Here is a 21,897-nt window from a genome sequence, read left to right as displayed (position 1 = left end):
AGCATGTGACCTTGCTGCTTCTCCTCAGAGCAGAAGAGCGAGCGCATAAACTGTAAAGGGTAGATGCTAGTTAGATGCTTAATGAATTGCTGGAAATATTCATGGTGATGATTTCTGTTTGTTTGCTTTTTCATGGGTAGCTCATCAAGTAAATGACTTGTTATGAGTGATTTTTCCATCTAGTTACTGTTTATGTTGCAGAAAGACTGATTGAAGAGGCAATGGAGGAAAGAGGAAAATTAGGTACCTTTCTCTTAGCATTCACAGAAAACATCCAGCATAAGCTCTTTAGGGTGGTGAAGGTGTGCCACACTTTGTGCCAGAAACCTGCCAGCACTTCTGAAATGAATTTCTGTTCTGTGTCTTACCTGTTCTAGAATAAAACTGTGAACAAATCAGCTAGTATTGAATTATAGAATCTATTTCAGGCATTAGATATTACAGTACAGTCTTTCCTTTAGCTCTTGTGGATGTTAGTCACAATTCTTTGTAGGAGATGAGATACAGATGGGTATCTTTGAAGAATTTGTCTTAGAATTTGTCTCTTTATAACAATATATATATATATGTAGCTAAACATATTCGAGCGTTAGGGTTTTTAGCAGGAAATACTACAGTCTTCTCTCCGTATATCTCTGCATCTGTGATGAGTTAGGAATGAAATAAATATGAAATGAGTGACGAAATTATTAATATTCTGGTTAGGTGTTTAATGTAATGCTTACAGAAGAGAGTATCCTATTTGAGGCAAGGAAAATAATCACTATGGCAATAGTGCTCTGTTGTGATCAAAAAAGGTAAAATAAAGCGTGAAACAAGTAAGTGTATATTTTATATTAAGAATTCCCATAGAGGAGACAAGCCATTCATCCAGAAAACAATACTAAGTTCTAGCAATAGAATAGACTATTATTTCAGATACTGAGTCTAAATCTTATCTTAATGAAATGCAAGTAATAATTTTTTTAAAAAAGATAAATTCTTTAAAAAAAGAGAGAGCAAAAAGAGCAAACTTGTCCTCAAACAAAGGAATTTTATTTGTGAGTTGGAAAATCCAGTGTGGGCAAGAAAATTAAAATTATTTTTCGAAGGCCAAAGTTGCTGAAATTTGAGTTCTTTGATATCAGCCACATTTATTGATCTTTGATTCAATTCAGCTCAATAAAATATTCACAGAGCAGCTCTGAGACAGCTCAATTAATAGAATTAAAATAGAGTTAAATTCTGCTATTTATAACCAAATGTTATTGATGCATTTCCAAAGAAAATGCATATTTAGATTCCTTCTCATAGTTCACATGAGGAATTTTTAATGCCTTATTCTCGACTCTGAAACATAATTGTACTCACTGAAATTCTATTCAAGTGTTTTTTTTTTTTTTTTTTTAAACACTGATGGGTTGCAGAAGCTGTGACAGTCTGAGTTTGCTGCTTTGGATAGTTGGGCTTCTAAGTTCTTCATAGCTGCATTATTTGCTTATTTGTAAGCTGAGGTAAATAATGTGTATACAGAGAATTGGTGTTTGCAAATAGAAACAAAGTAAAAGAAAAATCTAGTCCATAACTTAGAAGTATAAGAGTAAGCAAGGCAACAAAAGAGAACATATTCCAATCTAGAAGGATTTGCTTTTATAACCATAGGATCATGATTGTTGTAGTGATTTGTTAGGATTAGTTATAGTTGGTTATAAAATATCAACTTCCATGAACCACTTCTAAAGTCTCCATTCCTGAAGGGAGTCATGTTTGTCCTGATGAAGGCTTTGCTTTTTGTTTTGTTTAAGATAAAATGCATGGTCACTTAAGAAGCATTTTGTACAGGGAAGGAGGTTATTTTCTGATGTGAGCGCAGTTTTGATGACTTTCTATTTCAGGTGCATTTGTATTCTCTAATTAAACACCTCTATGAAGTACTTCATAGGGCACAAATCATGATACATGTTTTGGGTATCTTTCAAAATGTTTTTTTTTAAAAAAAAGTCAAAACATGCAAAGTTAGAAATCTGCATTTGTAGAGTTGCACAAGCGTAGGAGAAGGAACAGGTATCATTTTTTTCCTGTTAGTATGTCATCCTCACTGATGTGTAACCTCACTGATGCGGGGTGTCATCACCACTGACATCTGTTTTGCCGACAAATATTAGGTTTTCTTGAAATTTCTTAGAAATTCAAAATTCCTATGAATTGAAGATTAAGAAAGAAAACCTAGAAGCAGTGCACTAGGTAGCATATTTCCTAATACAAAACCAGAGATGTGTAGCTTTACTCTCAGGAATCTGGAATTTTCTAGAATATCACTTTTTTTGTTGTCCTTGTTCTCTACATTACCCTTTTTCCAATTTCTTTCAGGAGCTGGTGGCTGGTCTCCGCTCGACTCAAACGAGCAGCAGTGGCTCCAGATTGATCTAGGAGACAGGGTTGAGATCGTCGCGGTTGCCACACAAGGAAGATATGGGAGCTCGGACTGGGTAACCAGCTACATGCTGATGTTCAGTGACACTGGCCGCAACTGGAAGCAGTACCGACAAGATGACACCGTCTGGGTAGGTCTGAACTTTTCTCCTAACCTGTTATTTTAAGTCAAACAGGTGAGCTTTAGGTGTGTTTGTCCTGGATCTTTTTGGTTCAGGCTCAGCGTGCTATTTGGGGAAATACTTCAGATCAGGTCAACATGGCAGTGGTAGAAGAGCGTGCCTGAGCGTCTCTACAAGGTGTTTTGATCTAAACTACATCTGTCACCAATTGTCTGTGTAATTCAGTTTTAGGCCCTCAGGACTACCTTGTTTTTCAGACTGTGTGGATATTCAGGGCACTTGAAATGGTCTTCTGTGCCTGGTAGGCTTTGATTTAGGAACAGCAGGGCAAATGGGACTAATCACCTACATACTACTTCTGGTACATAAAGAAATTAGCTCTGTCCTTTATGCACACTTGCTGACCAGGGCAGCTTTCTCATGCTGGGACAGATGGATGGTAAATGGCTCCTTAGCTGGAGAAAGCTGGAGCTGCAGCATGACTTCTGAGTTGATTTAGCTGATACACCAGAAGTGCTCCAGGCTTTTCCTAAAATTTTAATGCTAGCCTTGACTCTTGCTGTGTTGCAAGTTCAATACATGGCCACGTCAGGAGGTGCTTGTAGGGCTGCGTGATGGAGAAGCCCTGCTTCAGGTGTGGATGGAGAAGCTCAAAATTGTTCCTTTCATATGAATGACATCAGTGAAATGTTGGAACCACTGTGCTGTTTTCAGGTTCTGGCCGTCAATTGTCTTGGTAGTGTGGCAGTGTGCTGGTGAATAAAAATATATCTGTGATGAAAAGCAAATGAAACATTTAAAAGTGATCAGGTAGGCTTATGTTTTCATCTTAATTTTTTCCATCGTTAGCATCTTGGTTAATTGCTGTGTCAGAAAGCAGATTTTGCTTCCAGAACATAATTTTTATGAATGAGGAGAGTTGTGGTTACAGCAGAGAGGAGAGTGGTTCTTTAATTTTTTTCCTGAGCATGTTCCAAACAGTGGGAACACACATATCAGCTGATTAACTTTCGATGTTTTAAAATCAGTGTGCTGTGTTCCCACTTTGTTTTGATGTGGATTTGCTTTATTGGAAAGCTAATTAAATTGTTCTTTCTTTAGAAAGACAACTTTGGCCCAAAGGTGGTCATAAAATTGTCAAGCATAGCTCTGCTTCACCTATCACTTAAAAGCTATATTAGACTGGCTTCATTTCAGATACTTTTTAATATTGAAAACAGTAGAATTTTATTTTGAACTGTTTGCAGTATTTATTTAATCTGGGACAGGACTTCCACTCCTAGGATACTGAAATACAAAAGTCAGATATTTTTGAGACTCGTTTTCACTTGATATTGTATGTCATGTTAAGATTTTACATTAGAGCATATTATATTTTGATTGCATGTCGAATGTTTCCATCTCTTGACCTTTTATTTTTTGAAAGGTTTACTTCTTAAAGGCAAACTGGAAAAGACAACAAGTAGCATTTAACATAGCAGCTTTTCATGGCCTAAGGATTCAATTTAGTGCGTTTCTGATCTGGTGCCGAATACTGCACACAACAATAGGAATATGTCCAGCAGGCATTTAGAAATGTATCAGGATTTATTGAAAACATGAACTCTCTTGCTTTACTAAACGATCATGCAAGGTGATTTAGAGGGAGAGGAAAAAAAAAAAACACGGAACAAGCTCTAAGGCTTCAATAGATCTGGAAATTTTCTTTTTGGAGAGGTAGCATCTTCAGAGGATATTGCTTTTATATATAACTGAGGGAAAATGAAAAAGGTAAAACTGGGGCAAGGATTTGGATATTCTTCCTGTCACAAAGTTTCTATAAAACGTGTTTACTATATGAGCCAATAATACGTGCTTCACATCCCAATGCAATGGGCTTGAGCATCCTGTTAGAAAGCATCACCAAACTTTACTATCAGCACAGCTCTTGTACAGAATCTGATGGCAAAAATCCAAAGGGGCTGATTTTACATTTCATTAGATGTTACAATCAGCTCAAGCTGAGAAGTCTCATTAACACCTAGGAGCTTGTATGCTTTCTTACCATGCTTACTTAACTGTGGCATTCATGTAGCTAAAAAGATACTTATGTAAAAATTTTTATTCTAATTAAAGAGATTTTTTTTCAACTTTTGGGTTTATTTCACTAGGTGAAAATATAATGTGAGGAAACCCAGGGAAGATTTCAGAACTGTGTATAGAATTATAATTACAAATTTTGGGAATTGTTTCTCTGTTTTACTGGTAAAAATCCTCCCCTAGCCCTTGTCTAAGCAAGAAAAACGTACACTAGCCTTATTTCAAATATTTTTCTATTCGAAGTAGCTATCTGGATGATGTGAGAGCAAGCATCGTGGTATGCATGTCCTAAACATTTGGCTGATGTAATATTTGTAAGAGAAGTTTCTGCATTGCCTGCTGCATCTCTGAAGAAACCTTTAGCCCTTCATTTAAGGAGGGAAGCAGAGTGGAGCATTTTACAAAGATACCAAGTGAGTCTTTGGTGTAACTACACTGAGGAGTCCCAAGATGGACAGTGCTAGCAATGGGGAACGGTCTTGCTTAACCTTTTTTAAGAGGGTTGGAAAGCTAACATAGGGCAGGAGAAGCAGGATTCAAGGTAGCAGTCTGATGTGTGTGGCAAGTTACCATGTTATGAGAAGCCTTTCAGTCACAGTGAGGGAGTGGAGGGGGGGATAAATGACAGGTTGTCACTATTGAACTTGTGAGAAATCTGAGCAGGTTGGATGGGAAACACATTTCCCCCCCCAGCTTTAACCTTTTCCTCTGTCCTTAAGACAAAGACATAATGCTGTGTTAGTGCCTCTAGACATACAGCTTTGTAAAACAGCTACTTTAAACTTTTGTGTTTAGCTAAAAGGGCTAGAAATTTACTTACTTCATTGCTTTTTGTTTCAGAAAACTGAGCTCCTCCTAACTTAGGGAGTGAGCAGCACTGTGACTCATAGCTTCTGTGGGGCTGTGAAATCTAAATAACTATTGCCTGGAGATCCTTATGCGAAGTCTGCTGTACCACTGTAAAATACTGCGATGCATTAGACCTATTAGATCCTCTGATACAGCTCCCACTTCAGTAAAACTAAGTAGAAGTTTTTGCTTTGATGTATGGATATTGCTGCTTGTCTTGGACAAACTGCTCATTGGTGACAACTGATTGTTCATTCATGGCTCTTGAAAGGGGAGATTATGTTTCAGAAAAAGGGATCTAGGTATTCTGGTGAATTATTTTCTTGTTTTTGGAAGGCAGTGCAAACTATTTGGGGAACTATCTGAAAGAATAATCATGTACTGAACTGGTGAAAAGAAGGGTGTAAAAGGCATCCTGTGCTTCAAAGCAAACATTTGATTTCAGTTAGGAAATTTGAGGGTGGTTTTCATTGTTTTCCTTCCCTGGAATGAAAACAGTGTCTTAATACACATAGCAGAGAAGAAATTAAAATAGAAATTCTTCATTTCTACCTAAACACAGTTAGATTTGGGCTATAATTTCTGTCAGTTTATCTGTGTGCTCCAGGGACAAAACTGTTGGGTATTCCCAGGTGTGTACATGGAGGTACTGGAGGAGGAGGATGAAGGGATAACCTTCTAGCACAGCCTTTTCTCATTGTATGTCTTGGGCCATGGGCTGCTCTTGGCCAGAGAGCAGGAAGGCTGCTTGATAATCTCTGGGTGAATATGCCCCTGGATGAAACTCTTTGCAATGATGTAGCAGGCACAAATGCCTGATGTTCCATATTGCAAGTGGAGTTCCTAAGGAGCTGTTTCTGGCTGTCTGGGTGTAGGTTGTATCTGTACAAATGTTGCATGTGTCCTTCAACATATCTGAGACCTGGGTATGTAAATTGTTTGTTGGGCTGCCAATAAAACAGATGTTTGCACACCACTACACATGGCTGTATCACTAGTAAAAATCCCCTTCCTTTTATAGAGATTACAAGGCTTATTATCCTCCTCTCAGGGCGTGCAGCAGCTCCTGTCAGCTTCACCGTTAATGACAGTGCTGCATAGACAGATCGCAAGGAGAATCAGAAACCTCTTATGTTTTCGCTCGGCCCGTGTTTATGTTGTTAGCAAATTCTGCAGCTGGAGTTGAAGACAAGACAGATTAGCCATTTAAAGCCAATTTTCCAACCCCATTTGTATTTAAATAATCTTGTTACAAAAGGACTCTGTGGTTCAGAGCAAACTAGGCTTATAATTATATTTTCAATATGGATAAATCAGCTGTGTGTGGACACACTAGCTATTGATGGGGAGACATAAAGCATAAATCCTATTGCTTGTAACAAGTAAATGATTTTTTTATATTTTAAGAGATGAATAATTCAGAATTTACTTTACCTGCATACGCAACACAGTTTGAGTCAGTCCAAATTGTATATATTACTGGGACAAAAGAGTGGGCTGTGATACAATGCTGCTTCATTTTAGATAGCAATTTTTATGCCATCTATATTGAAAAATACTTTACAAAGCTGAAAAACACAATTATATGGGAAGACACAAAGGAAAGAGGTGGGAGCAGACATAAATGTATCTAGGAAAAAGAGAAAAGAGATGTTCTTTAGTCAAAGTTCTGAAAGAAGATAAAGAAGTTAAGAAAAAGAGAGAAAGGGAGACTGTTCTGAGAGGGGCAGAGGACATTCGTGTGTTAGAATAAAACTATGTGACAAGGTAAAGGGAAAAATTGAATAGATAGCAAGGAGATGCTTCATATTATATGCCATACATTCAACAGAATCATGCACCTGCTGAGATTACTTGCATGTTGCCTGCTAACTGCATATGGAAGGAAGGACACATCCTTTGTTGGAAGGGGGACCAAGGACTCTAGCTCCAAGGTTGCAAGATGGACAGAGCATCTCTGCTGTTGAACCCCGTGGTCATGGGTCATGAATCATACAACAGAGAGCTTAAACCAGGGAAAAGTGCTGCAATCCCACTTTTTGCAGGTGGTGAGTGAGGCTGGAGAGGTGACAGGAGCCAGAGGACGTGCTAGGAATCTGACATTCTCAGGGGAACAGAAAAGGCAGGGTTGAATGGAGGTGATAAAGATCCTTTGCAGCCTCCTTCCCTAGGAAGATCCTGACTTGCATGTGAGCTTTTGCTGAACCAGAGGCTTTGCTAATAGAGTCTAGAGGAGGGATGCTCTTAATTGGTTTATAAATCTACTGGAGTGCAGTAAACTTTCCCATTTCTGCTCTAGCTGGATAATGATTGTGTGATAGTTTTGGCGAGTTAATTATCGTGAACATGATTAGAATGTTAATCTTCTTGTCAGATTTATCGTTGTCCAATTTATTTTAAAGCATTGTAGAGCTTTGAGTCCTAATGTCCTCCAAGGAAGGCCAAAGCAAAATTCTTCCTGAAGTTGAGAAGCTGCATACTTTGGTCAGATTAGCGATTAAATTTCTGCTTGCCTTGTAATAATGCTTCCCACTGTACAAGTTTTCAGATATATTTAACTTGCTGTGTACACAGCAAATATTGCCAAACAAGTAGGTGTCAAACAGTATGTATCTATGGATTAATTTCTTTTCTTTTCCTGTAGCTGAAATAAGGGAGGGATTCTAGTTCAATTCCTATTTCTAGGCAGGAATGAAGGGAGCAATCCAGTCTTGCCATGCCAGTTTTTTTTTCCCCAGAGGTTTCCATCACTGTTCCTGTAAGATCTATGCTTTTACTATGCTACTAGCTTTTGAAGATGGAACCAGTAGCCTCTTGTATTTAAGACTGTTACAGTTTGACTGTCTTTTTCTGAAATGTTGCCAGGATGTCACTAATTTTCTTCTGATTCTGATTTAGCTTTGAGCTGGCTGCAAACCTGTGCAGACTCTTGATCATGTCCTCAGGAAATCTGTCTTTTCTTGAGACTGCCAGGACAATTATCCCTTTGGAAAGACAATTCAAAGTGTCTGGGTATGTTTATATCATTTTTATTTTTGTGAAGTACACCCTGTATGGACTTAAGCCTAAAATAGTGTACATAGATTGTAAATTACACTTCAGTATAGCAATACCTGAATTAGCCTTAAACAGAATTTTGCATGAGTTCTGTGACCTTACAGTGTACCTTTATAGTTGGTTAACTGTAAAGTGACAGCAAGGTTGATTCTACAGAATTTAGTGCTAACATTAACATCAATAAGGTCTTCAGTATTTCTCTGTGCTTCTTCTCTGGTAACAAGTTACTCTTACCTGAGAAACTCCAAGGAACATGGGTGTGTTAAGTCCTATCCTCACTGACTTCCCAATCCTTTTCCTTTGCAAGTCGTCTCAAATGTAGGTAGAGTCTGTACCTTCTGGCTCAAGAAGTTTGTTACATATCCCCTTCGCACCCATCTCCCCCCTCCGCTTTTTATCATTTCTTCTTCCTAGGGCTTTTGAATGACCTTTTCTTTCTGCAGCTTCATGTTATTCATAGGGACTGTGGTGTGAAAATGGGTAGTGCTGGCTATAGTGGATTGGATGTGGAAGAGTGTTTGCTTGCTTCTGTCTGAACCTGCTATTGAGGGTTGACCCTAAAACGTGTATATGTCAGCAGTCTCCTGCACATAATCTATTGTTGCCACAAAACTGTTGTTTTCTCTGCCAGGTTTTTCTTAAGAAAGTACATGTTAGTGGCAGCTCATTATTAACTAGTGGATGTTTCCTTCTAGATGGGAGATTTTAGCCAGCAACACCTTTGTATTGGCAAACTTCATTCTTGTTTGCATATTGTATTCTGTGGTATGTGAACCTAAAAATAGGTGTCTTTAGAAATTATAAATAAATATGGAACAAGCAGTACTTCAATCCATTTGCAGTTTCACCTCTAGTGAGCAAATGACCATTTGCAAATGGAGTAAAATGAGAAAGCAGCACAGAGCAACAAACAAATGGTAAAGCTGTTCTGCTAAAGGAAATGCATCATTAATTTGTTCACAGCAAACAATTTACAAAGATTAGCAAAATAAAAATGTCCCCAGGATAAGGACTAAAGCTGATCCACCCACAGCTGAAAACTATTCTGAAACAATAATAGTTAGACTGACTGCAGTGCTGGGGAGAGGAGTTACCTGGTGCCTTGAATTGTTTCCATAGCCAGTCTGCGTTTATGGATATGCGCCAAGAAAGAACCTTTACAGAAATGCAAATATTTTTTCTTCTGCACTTTTTCTGAAGAAGCTTGTGTTAATTTCCACAGGTTTTCGGGGTCATACTGATCAGGATTGACTTCTAGGCGTTTGTAACAAGGTCTGGAGTCTTTAGCCTCTTAAAGATCCTGTTTAAATGCAGATGGAATGTTTGAACAGGAAATTGTCTCTCTAATAGAGATAAATCTCTTAATTCAGAGAATAATTTCTAGATTAACAATCTCTCTTCTGGAGAATATTGTCTCTATTAATAAAATCTCTATTAATGTGTGTGTATACACATTTATATGGTGTACTGTGAGCATCCCGCAAGCGGCCAGACCAGCTGTTCAGTGTGTGAAGAGAAATGTTTGACCTTCTTGGGAATCATTAATCTATGCTCCTTAGTGGGAAGCGAGTAATGTCCTGTGTTGTGGGAAGACTCCAGAAAAGCACACGGTTAGTCAGTGCTGGATGTGCTACAGAGCTCTGGTCTTAATGAGGTTCCCTACAATTCCTCATTAGACTTCAGGACTGGTGAGAATTGGTGCTTTCCTCCTTGGTGTCAAGTTCTCTCACAGAATCGTGGTTAACAAACTGAACTAGAAAATAACACTGGTTGCCGTCTTGCTGGGATGTGACATTTCTACTGATTCTCTTTTGGAGTAGTTTAACCCAAATGAATAGCTAGGTTTTCCAGCTCTTCTGGTTTGACTTGGACTGTTCAGATCAATGGTGTCTATAGATCTATAGCAAGAAAGATGCTGTCTGTTTTACTCTCAGCCTTTTCTAAACTTTGGATAATTTCTGCAGTGAGAACTTTGGAGTGGAAACCTGTAGCTTATGGCTAAGGAAAATGTCTTAAAAGATATTTTAAAAGAGGAGAGAGGTATAAACAAATTACTGTAAATCACTGTAGGAATGGGATTTTAATGAGATATTAAACACTGATAGAGTATTGGCTAGGTAAAGGAAGGTGGTATTATATAGACACCAGGTCACACCAGTGGTAAGACATGCTAATGAGACCTTGGAAAGTGGTTTTGGATGGAAAAGGAGAATTAGCATGGAATTTGAGAGAAGAGGCAGAGGTAGAAAGCTGTGATTACTGAACAGTGTGCACTGTGGGGCACTGGCAGATGTGGAGGAAGTTTGAGGTGCTCAAAACACGTTATAGACAGAACAAGTTAAAAGCTTTGCAAGAAAGACTAATTTCTGAGTCGCTTTACTACTTAGGACAGAAATAAAGGTTTGCTTCGTTACATCTTCAGACAATATCAACAGAAACCAAGAATCTTATCTCTGCTCATCTGCTTCTTGTTTCTTCAGTTAGCAAATTTGTATCCCACTTCTGAGTAAAATTTGTTATCCCCATTATTTGAGTAACATTTGTGATTTCATCTTCTCAGTGTTTCTAGCTACTAGAGGCCCATCAACATGAGAAGGACCTTTACAAAGCCCTTTGGGGAGGTGCTTTCCTAAAATCCTGCTATATTTACAGAAACTTCCTTTTCTTCCACATAAAAATTGGAATTTTGCACAGTTACAGTGAGAGAATGGGGGTTAGATACAGGTGTCATGCAAGGGCCACTACTTCAGACAGAGGATTCTGATGTATTAAAATTTATTTTTCTTGGCTTGTGTATCAAATTTTATATTCTGTAAGTCTTTTGGGTCATATGGGCATTCAACTACATTTTTCCTTTAAGGCATGGTTGAGAGCCTGTTGCTATTGCTGCTGCTGGGAACCCTTCTTTAGAGTTCCCAGAGTGATAAAGTTATATATCAGCTAAATGTCTACCCCATAATTCTTCCATGGATGAACAGAGGGCTCACTGTCAACTTTTTATTCACCCAGCTGATGGTTCGTGGTAGTATTTGTGTGGTTATATGTAAATATTTTTTAGAAATTTTAGGTTTCTGTTCTGTCTATTAATGTATGACCATTTCTGAGGAAGCATTAAAAAGATAATCTAACAGCTGCCTAGTTAGAACTGTTCAGTATTTTTTTCTGCAAGTTGCAGCATAATATTTATTCATTATTCAGGAGATTAAGGAGAGGAGTTCTCTACTTGTAGAAAGAGCTTTAATTTTTTTCTATTATCATGAAGAAGGATGTTTTATCAGATTTTTGTCAACTGTCAATACTTGATATTCCAAAGTTTCTCTAATGCCTAATATAAACATAAAGTATACATATTTAATATTTTATTACGTATGTTATCTAATTTAAAAAAGAATCGGTAAGATTACTGATATCCTAAAAATTAATGCAAGTAGTACTGTTATTATGGAGGCCTGTTTTCATACTCTTCCTTTAAAAAGATGGGTTTTCTGTTCTTTCACTGGCTTCTGAGTTTTCATGATATTTTTAAAAATAGAAATATATTCCAGTCATCTTGAAGGTCGCAATGCTGACACTTTTTTTAATTCTCAAACTTGTTTCTCTGGGGTGGGGTGAATACAAAGGAAGTCCTTAAAAGATCTCTTGAGGCACATGAGAAAAAACTGGCATCAGCAGAATAAATACAATTGTCCTTGGCTTTTTTTTTTTCTGAAATGTAGCTTAACTGTGAAGCTTTTAATATGCATTTGGTACTTTGGGAGAGCTACACAATACTAGTCTTGCAGGAGTTGGCTTATGTTGGGGAAGTCAGCAATCAAAGACAAAATAGTGTAAGCAAAGCAAGACAGAGTATAAATCCTTAAGCACTATTACTTGTAGAAGTTTCATCAGGGAATAAATATTTATAGGAGGGGGTGGAAATGCAGTCCTGGAAACCTTATAAAAGGTTCTGTATATACGTTTACAACTTGGATGGGAGATGAGATGCAGTTCAGGAATAAAATCTAGTCCCTGCCATGCTCAGGGAACACTTAACATGTGTCACTTATTTTTATTTCAAATAGGCAGCCTCCCACACCAGTGTTCCCCAGAGCAGATCCTTGTTTTTCTGAAATGAGGTTTGGTAGGCTTTGGAGAATTTATGTGGAAAGACTGGCCACCTCAGAGTATTTCATGCTTATGTTCAGTTCTCAAAAATAATGATTCCATTTACAACAGCTTCCATTTGGAAATTAGAGCTATCACTTTAAAGTAAGCCGCATGCTTACCTCTGGAGAGACGCAAAAGCAAGCAAGCACCCAAACTGGGGCCAGATATTTTGGAGGAGCTTTTTAAATTAACTTTACATCTTCAACTTAGGAGTTTTTTGAAGACTAAAGCAATTGTGGCAATGCCTAGTAATTCTATATAGTCTCTCAATAAATCCCCTCAATCGAAGATAGGTAGGTGCATTTTGATGCCTCTGGAATGATGGCTGATTTTGGCTGATGCACTCAAATTTTTTTATTTGAGTAATGCTGGAAGAAAAGCAGTGTCTAGAGATGGTGGTGGTGGTGGGGGGAGCTGGGTTAGTGTCATCAAAATGAAAAACGTGGTCTAGCTTATGGATTCTGTTTTTTAATTCCACTTTACCTTCATTGTCATCAGAAGAATTATTAAATGTCTAGTTTGAGTGTCCTCTGTGTCAGACCCATGCCAGTGTCTTTGTGGCAGATGCATCTTTGGGACCACAAGAGCACTTTGTCCTTCACTTCATTCTGAATGGTCTGTGGCCATTCAGTTCTCTCCATCAAGCCCTTCCATTTGAAAGCATTTCGATTCTGGTCATAAGCATATGTGTGACCACTGAACAATATTCTGCTGAAAAGAAACAAAGAAATGCTATAGCATTAGTGCTTGGAGAAAAGCCTTCTGTAGTCTATTACCCAGGGAGTAAATACGGACAGCATTTGGTGAAGAGAGACAGTACTCAGATTCATCCTCTCTGAAGATGCTAGGTCTCTATTATTAGTCATGTCTTGTCAGTTCTATTTGCCTTGTAAATTGCTACTTCCCTTAAATGACGACCATGAAAAATTTCTCTTGTTTAAGATAAAATAATATTCCATTTCCTGTTAATATTTACTGCATCTTCAAAACAGAAACATGTAGAAAGCATGAAAACAGGGTTTTAAGACTTTTTCTTTAAGTGAGAAAGATGGCCTCAAATTCTAAAGCTACTTGGAGTATCATTGGCTTTGAAAGCAACTTTCTGGTACTGGCACTTTGACAGGAAATATGGATCCAAGTTCCTTTGGAGGTGGACAAATTCCCAAAATGGTTTTAGTGAAACTTGAGGCTCATGAGAGCCAAGAAACGCTGCATCAGCACTTTGGTATCTGCTCCAATATTAAACATGAATAGACTGAAAGGACGTTGGTCAGGGAGAGGTTGATGCTAGCACGGTCAGCCTTTTTCTTGGCATGCTCACTCGTCCCTGAAACATGTGCATCATTACATGTTGCTAACTTGCTTGATGCTGAAGCCTGCCATGCAGACTCATGTGATTCAGGTGCCTTCTGTATTGCTGATAGTGATTTGCATTTCTGGTACCTGTGTACTTGAGCAAATCAGCTCAGTGACTTGCAGGATTTAGGAATCAGTCAGCAGTACTCACTGTCTGGTGTTTCAGTTTTGAAAAAAATATACCCAAATTGGTAAACAAATAACACAGGGTGATGAGAGTATATGAATTAATAACTTGTGTTCTTGGTTGTGTCAAACTTCCCTTTTCCATAATTCTCTGACTTTTGAAAGAATGGAAGAGCAAAGTTGGTGTGTTCTCTTTAGTTTCTGCAAACCTCTGCAAGATTACTTTTTAGATCTACTGCTTATAATTGCCACCTTTAGGAAGTTTCCATTTTGCCATGTCCAGCCTCAGACTGCTTTGAGATATCGTGGTCTAGAATCAGCTGGGTCTTCAGGGAAAACATTTGCTCCCCAGAGGAGAGGGCAGCATTCAATGTTTTCCCTGTAAAACAATTTGCTAGCAGTTGTTTTTTTTCCTTCTCCCCACCCAAAATTTCCACCTCATGGCTTTTAAGTTGTTTTGCGATAGAGTCCTTGTTCAAGCATTTGTCACTGTGTTCATTATGTGTCTTTACAATAGGCAGTTTTACATGCCATTAATTTGTGTCTTAGAATGCATAAACACAGGCTTTTATGTGCATCCAATATGTGGTCCTTTATAAGCGCGCTCTAATCTCTCTAAACTTTTTAATTTGAGCTTGTTTCTTGTTACAAGATAATAAGCACACAAACAAAACCAGAAATGATTTATTTGGAAGGAGATTTGTGTTTATTGTACTAATAAACGTAGCCCCTCACTGGTTTTATTTTCACTGGAAGGCAAGTCTAAAACTTTCCTATTTTGGATGTTGAGAACAGTATTGTAAGATATATTCAGTCAGATCCTCTACTGAGTTTTAGTCCTTTGTCAATGTCAATGCACTAAACCAGATCGGTAGCTGATTTCTGCAGAAAGCACATTGTGATAACAAGTGATAGCCAGCAAACTGTAATGAGGTTCAACCAGCCACAGCAAAAGCTATCCCAGCAAGAAAATTTCAGTGGCTGTGATTTGTATAGCAATCACGTAGTCCAATGATTGACACGTTTACAAGTAGCAATGTTCTTGTTGACAGTAAACCCCGAGATTAGGCACTATAGTAAGGAGAAAGCATTCAGATGTGCTCTCCCAACCTGCTATCTACAAAAATTGTGAGCTCCTTTCTGTGTGGGAGTCATATACAGGAAGAAAGAAAAAGATTTATTACCCTTAGGGAAGATGATTTCTTTGAAATGTGATGGTTATGAAGGTCATGTGTCTGGTAGCTTCTGGGCACACTGGAAATACTCTGAATTCCCTTGTAAAAGGAGGAAATTTCATTGCCATCCATTGCAAAAAAGCTCTTCAGAGCTTTTATTACTCATGATGTTCTGCCCCTTACCTTTTTTTTTCTTTCTCTCTTTTTACTTCAGTAATTCCTTTGACTCATCTATACTATCTTGTTATTCTTGTTTGTCTTGATGGCAGGTTTAGAAGTGTGCTATATTACATATCAATGTCATAATAAGGGTATTTGTCAGATATAGTTGCAGCATGTCTGAAAGCTTGAAGGGATACTGCTGTTAGGTTATGACCAGTCAAGTCTGGAAGTTTCATGGTCCTGAGGGCTGCTATTTTGAATAATCAATCTTGGTAGAATCTGGCTCTGCCATGAGATCTGCAGAAGTACCCAGAGTTACCAGTTCAGTGGGATTTCACTGCGTAAAACAGTAAATAGCCTTTTCTGATAGGCAGAAGCTACTGTTGTGAAGATAATTTCAAGCAGTGAGAGGAACCCTCAAGAACTGGTCTCAATTGCCTGTTTTATAATATACAGACACTCCCCAAAACCCTGGGGGACGATGGGCTGAAGTGTAGATGAGTCAGATGTGACTTCACCCCATGTGACTGAATGCAGGTCTTTCTGTGGACGCTGAGAATCAGCTTTGGTATAGTTCTCTCCCCATCCTCATCAAACCCAGACATGATGATAATTGAGTCAGTGTTAGTAGTATGGTAAAGATGCATCTTAAGAAGTATGGGTAGAAAAACAAACAGAGAACAAAAGGAGTGTTTTTTTGACAGAAAGAGAAAAGAAGCTCTCTAAAGCTACATCAAGCAGTTATACTATAGGTTAACTTTTCTACTGATTACTGCTCTTTTTGGAATGGATGGAAGATGCACATCAGAGTTTCTGCCAAAGAACAGACATATATATATATATATATATATTCAGAATTCTCAGACTGCCTTTGTTTTGGTCATTTCTCCAAATATAAAGATACATCCTAATGAAAAGGATAAGAAAGATTCAAACAAAGATAGCCTTTAGTTTCATATAACATTCCGATTGATTTATTTTCAGAATTTCCCAAGTGAAAAGGATACAAAAATAGTTTTTGAGTTTTGTAAGGTTATCAATATTTCCCTTTTAATATTGCCTGCTACTACTATTTAAGTGAAGTAGTAACCAACTTAAAAGACATCTTTTTTGAGAGCTTGCTCATTTACAAGTAGCTACTCAGAGGAATTAGAATTTTAGCCTGTGATCTGGCGAACATGAGCACTTGTGCATTTATATTTGCAGAATGAGCCATGAAGCATAATTTAGGAATGAGGAAATTTAAAATGTTGATTCCAAATAAGTCTATAATAGAATTTCCAGTGGTGCCAAGATTTCATCCCATACCTCTAATTAGGTACTGAAAATAACATTTAACATAATTTAGAGCAGGGACTGTACAATTATGTTTGCTGCACTTAAAAGTTAATCACTTTAGTTTTCTCACTGCAAAATTACATTAGTTTTATCTTTCTGAAAAACGGTTCCTCTGTCCACTAGACTTATCTCTAACTGTCTGTCTTGGTCTTTTGCTCTTGTCTACATTTGTAGCTGGCCAGACTCACTAGAAGCAACTGCACAGCTAATTAAAAAGAGCTTCAGTGACACTTCCAGGAAGTAAGGCCTCAATTTCTGCCAATTTTTTTATTTTCATTCTTCTAACCGGGAGGTTAAAGTTTAATGCTTAGCCTTAGTATTTTCAGGCTTAAAATGGTATCTAAGTTTATAATCCATGGACATTTTGTAAAATGTGTGCTGTTTCAGCCTCTGAAATACATGCAGGTGATAAGGCCCCATCACATCCACATATAAAGGTTAACAGATACAGTGTTCTGCCAGGAATGATCTTATGAAGTTAAAGTTGTGCAGATGTTTGGAGAGTTGTCAGCAAAACTAAATGGGTAGGTATGTGTATATGTATACACATATATATATACATACCTACTTACAAGACAGTGGAGAAGTAGGTCTGAGAGGGAGGGAGCAGAATTTCAGGTGGTATTAGTCCATTGCTGAGAAAATGCAGCAATGATGATTTGTAATTACTGTGATGAAAATAATGATGATTCTGTTGTCACCTTTTTATTATAGCCTCAAGAATATAAGTAATTATGTGATGATCAGTTGATTCTGCATATTCATAAATTTAGCTATTTATCATAAATGGTTTAGTCCCTTGTATGCAATCCAGGCTCTTATTTCACAGAGTTAGTTATAAAAGAAGTTGAAGGAAACACATTTTTTCTAGCTACATGCATCCAGACAAAGTCAGTTCTACATAAAGATATTTCTTACTATTAATTGTAATGTTTGTTTTTCCAGGTTAGTTGAATCTCACACAGAAGACATCTACATTTCCTGCCTTGTCTTTAGAGAACCTTCCAGCAGGTGCCTAAAGATTTTCTGCACATGCCACAGTTCAGAGCCCTTGTTTCCCCTCCCATTTTATCTGTGCAAAAGCTGAATGTTCAGTGATCCAATTAAATTCAATCCAGGAGGTTCAGCTAATATGTTGGCTGCCCTCTCCACCAAAGTTTCTTTCCCTGGTAGTCCCTATCTCCATATTGTCATTCAAGCAAAATTCTCACTGATTTTTAAGGCCTCCAAAGCCCTTGCTATTTATAAAGCTCTGCTTTATCTCAGACTGTGTTTTCTCATAGCCTTGTAGTTGCCAGGTATTTTTGCCTCTTTCCCTCTTCTTCCCTGCCTTCTTTCTACCTACCCTGCCTGCCAAAACCAAGCAAAACCAATAAGTGAAACATGGCAGTATCACTGATGAGGTTGTAGTGTGGTCCGGTCTAGAAGTCTAAAAGCTCTAGTCCAAGGACAATAAGCCATGGCCTGTCTTTCATTAATTGGTTATCAATCCTGTAATTAGGATGCTAGGATCACATGCTAATCATTGCTTTCCTGACCTAATTACAACTACCAGCTTTCAAGTGTACAGTTACATAAATGAGTTTCTTGTATTTTACACTTGGCAAATACGCTGAAATGTCTTTTTCCCTCCCCTCCCCCCCTACATTTTCCTGGAGCAGGTGACTGGCTATGTTCAAGTTCCTTCCTGCGCAGTCTTCTTGTGGCCCCATGTATCCTCTTTGCATCCTTATTTTCATAAGGAAGTTAGCTCTTTCAGGAGTAGTGGAGAACAGCAGGAGAGATGATGGCTCCATGCCTAGTGTTCTTACAGGTGTGAGCCCAGCTGCGGACAGTGCTCATCCCAGGTCCTTCACTTCCAAATGAACACTGGTGTTTCTTTTCCAAGGTAACCTACTGCTTGCTAAGTTATGGTCTTTCCTCCTGGCTGCTCAATTTTGTAAAACAAAGTGTCAAGTGCAATGATAGCTCCAGTACCTTTAGTATGCTCAAGGTTAGACAGTAAAATATTAGACAATATAGGCACCCAGGCTTGACTATACAGAGAAGCAGATGCATAGGAAAGTGGGGAACCACTAGGTCAAATGGTCAAAAGTTTTTGGAATCCCCTACGTTAATCAGGAGAGGTTTATAGTCACAATTTTGAACTTCAAAGGCTTAAATCCACTTAAGTCCTTCAGCAAGTCTTTATGTGACACTAGCTTTATGACTATATAAATTTGGAGACAGTGGTAGAAGGGACTCACTGTTTCTTTGCTCCACTGTGAATGAATTGTGTAAAAAAAATAAATAAATAAACAAGCAGTAGATTTGGGCAGATCCAATATCACTGCTCTGTGCAATTTTTAAAAACCAAAGTAACAGCAGAAAAGACTGTTATTGCAGGGCTACTTAATTCATTTGGTAATAGAATGTATTGATTTGATATTGTCATAAATAACAACGATTCATCTGTGCTTCCTCATTGCCCTATCACATTATGCATACAGGCTAAGGGGGAAAAATATAGCTATGGCCCTTCTAAGCCTGAGGGTAACAAGTCTTATTGATTGCACTTGTGAGTAATCTAAAGCTAAAAGATAGCAGCAGTTCATAGGATTTGTATACAACCATCCTAAGGTAGACTTGAATCCACCGTATTTTCTGTATGGCTAATGCCTGTAGATTCTATGCTAATGTTAACATTTAATGTTTTACTGGAAACCAAATGCAAATAGTCTCATGTTCTGCCTAGTGATTGGCAAAATCAATCTTAATTAGGCTGCAGATATTCAAGGACGCTTCTAAACCTGAGCCTTTTCTTGATCCCTTTTAATTATGTATTCAGATCAAAATGGCATTCTAAGCTATTATCCTGCTTGTTAAACCCACTCAGCTGCTTGTTGTCTGGGCAAATGCATCTACATCTTCCTAAGCAGCATAAATGGTTTCCTCTGTCAAAATGTCCTTTCTGGGGCAAGCTGCAGCTGCAGCCTTTCCGTGTTTGGGTCACCCAACCTGACAGAACTTCTCTGTAATTTGCTTTTCCGAAGTCCCGCGTGTGTGTTTTTTATTATTATTATTATTTTAAATTGGGTTTTAAGGATACCCAGTTTATAGGTGGTAAATGAGATGTATGAAGGAAAGAAACTTTCGTTACCTCAAGCATGAGCCCTTGCTTCTGGCTGTGGATGGTTAAAGATGCTCATTCCCTTGTACTTCCTTGGACATGGGAGCTCTGTGCCTTAGCTTTGCTAACTGGCAAAGCTGACATTGAGGAACAACGGGTGGAGCACAGGGTGTTTAACTAGTGAGTTCAGTTTTGTATACGTGACCTTTTCTTTGAAAATCTGCTGCAAATATTGATTCCTTGAGCCTCTCTGGCATACTGAGTTGTTCAAGATGGTAAGTGGAACTGAACCAAACACGTGAGCCAGCATAAAGTCCTCTCAGCTCACATGTACCCACATGTGCAATCCTTCCTTACAGAAAGTACAGGTCAAAGAATAAGAAAAGTAAGCAACATATGAAAATCAAAACGAGGAAAATTGACGAATGTTAAATGAGGTGGGTGAGTGTGGAAGTGAGGCCAATGAAAGCATCTGGTTTACAGAGAGCAGCATCTTTGAGTGTTTATTCAGACCTTCCCTGTTTAGAGATGGTGCTTGGCAGAGCTCTGTATAGAGAGGTCCTTTCTGTATCTTTTTCATTTTGTTTTTATTTTTATTTTTTCTTCTGTGCTCATTCTCTTTCAGTGTAGCTGTACTGATTACATTATTTAGTTCTACCAGAGTTTTTTTGGATGTTGTTTTTGTACATCCTATTTATTGGAGGGGGGGTCATTATTAATTTTTATAGCATTCTTTTTCTTGGCACTGAGCTACTGAACATTAATGTACTGCAGGCAAAATAATGTTGAATGCTACCTCAGATAAGGGAATCCTTTGGTGCCAGTTGTATAAATAAAATAAAAGTTAGAGTTCCAGGAATAAAACCAGAAAAAAGTCACACTGTCAAGCACTGATCTCTGAAAGTTCCTGAATTCTACATTTTCCAGAGGACACAGTAATGTACTGAGTTCTTTGACATTAGGATGTACCTGAAAATTGTAGTCCATTGTTGCTTGCATAAAGAAAGCCATGTGTAAAGCTTTTGTGCTTTTCTACAAAGATCTTGTCCCATGATGCTTCATTCTCTGGTGTGTTATAGTCCTCTTCCTCATCCCTTAGCCTACTCTGAACTTCCTCACTTGTTAGGGTTTTGCCTGAGTCTCTGTATTGAATATTTGTTTTTTCATGAGACCAAAAGCAGCTCTCAGTATCAAGTAACAGATGATTTGATCCTGTTACTGTGTAACGGACTGGTTTTAATATACCCCTTAATTTTTATTTACAAACTTTCTGCAAAAAAAGTTGGAATGTCTTGGCTTTCAAAAGTAGGAAAAGAGCACTGGAAAAATTAGAAATGCTTGGAGGCTGTGTGCTTCAAAATTATCCCCATGTTTTTGCAGACAGCTGTTTCCTGGCTGTGATTTCTTAATGACTTTCATTTGAAAGACGTTCTTTAAAAACAAGCATGTGCATGCATGCTAATAAACTGTTCACAAATCTATTGCATCTTGCTGTTAATTTTTGGATTGTTTCATCTTTAGATCAGACACACGAGTCAGCTTTTTTTATTTATGATTGAAATATATAATATAGATGCTTAGTAAGCTTTATGTTTTTGTGTTGCAAACCTTGCAAATAAACCTTTCATTTTCTATTTTAAAGTTAAGGGGTGGGGAGGGATTCAATGAGCTGAAAAATGTTAGGATTCTCTAGTTGCGAGGATACTAAGTTGCAGGTTGATTCTTCAGTACATGATTATGTTGATGAATATATCTTATCATCAAATTTTAGCCCTGCAGTACTATGTGTAAAATGCAAATACAGAATTTCAAATATTTCACTTGTAGAGATAAATACTGAGATCCACCATTAGGACAGAAATATTTCTGTTTATCTTTTATCTTCTGTGTGATCCTTTTTTGTTTCAGGAGAAGTTAAAAAATAACAAAAAAGAAAAAGTTTTTTTTATATTATTACTATTTGTTT

At 37.8% G+C, this 21,897-nt stretch overlaps 1 protein-coding gene across 1 annotated transcript in view; it reads left to right on the top strand.

The window, feature by feature from the left end:
- CNTNAP5 (contactin associated protein family member 5) overlaps positions 1-21,897 on the top strand; it is a 248,404-nt gene that overhangs the window by 68,190 nt on the left and 158,317 nt on the right. Inside the window, exon 3 of the mRNA XM_088519572.1 lies at positions 2,350-2,543. Coding sequence (XP_088375698.1) covers positions 2,350-2,543 — 194 coding nt within the window. The remainder of the gene's footprint in view (positions 1-2,349; positions 2,544-21,897) is intronic.

Source organism: Tinamus guttatus, unplaced genomic scaffold (assembly GCF_059628265.1).
Source record: "Tinamus guttatus ecotype Peru unplaced genomic scaffold, ASM5962826v1 Tinamus_guttatus_pri_ptg000060l, whole genome shotgun sequence".
NCBI classification, from domain to species: domain Eukaryota; kingdom Metazoa; phylum Chordata; class Aves; order Tinamiformes; family Tinamidae; genus Tinamus; species Tinamus guttatus.
Note: the sequence above shows the minus strand (reverse complement) of the source record. Positions and strands in the feature narration are given on the sequence as shown.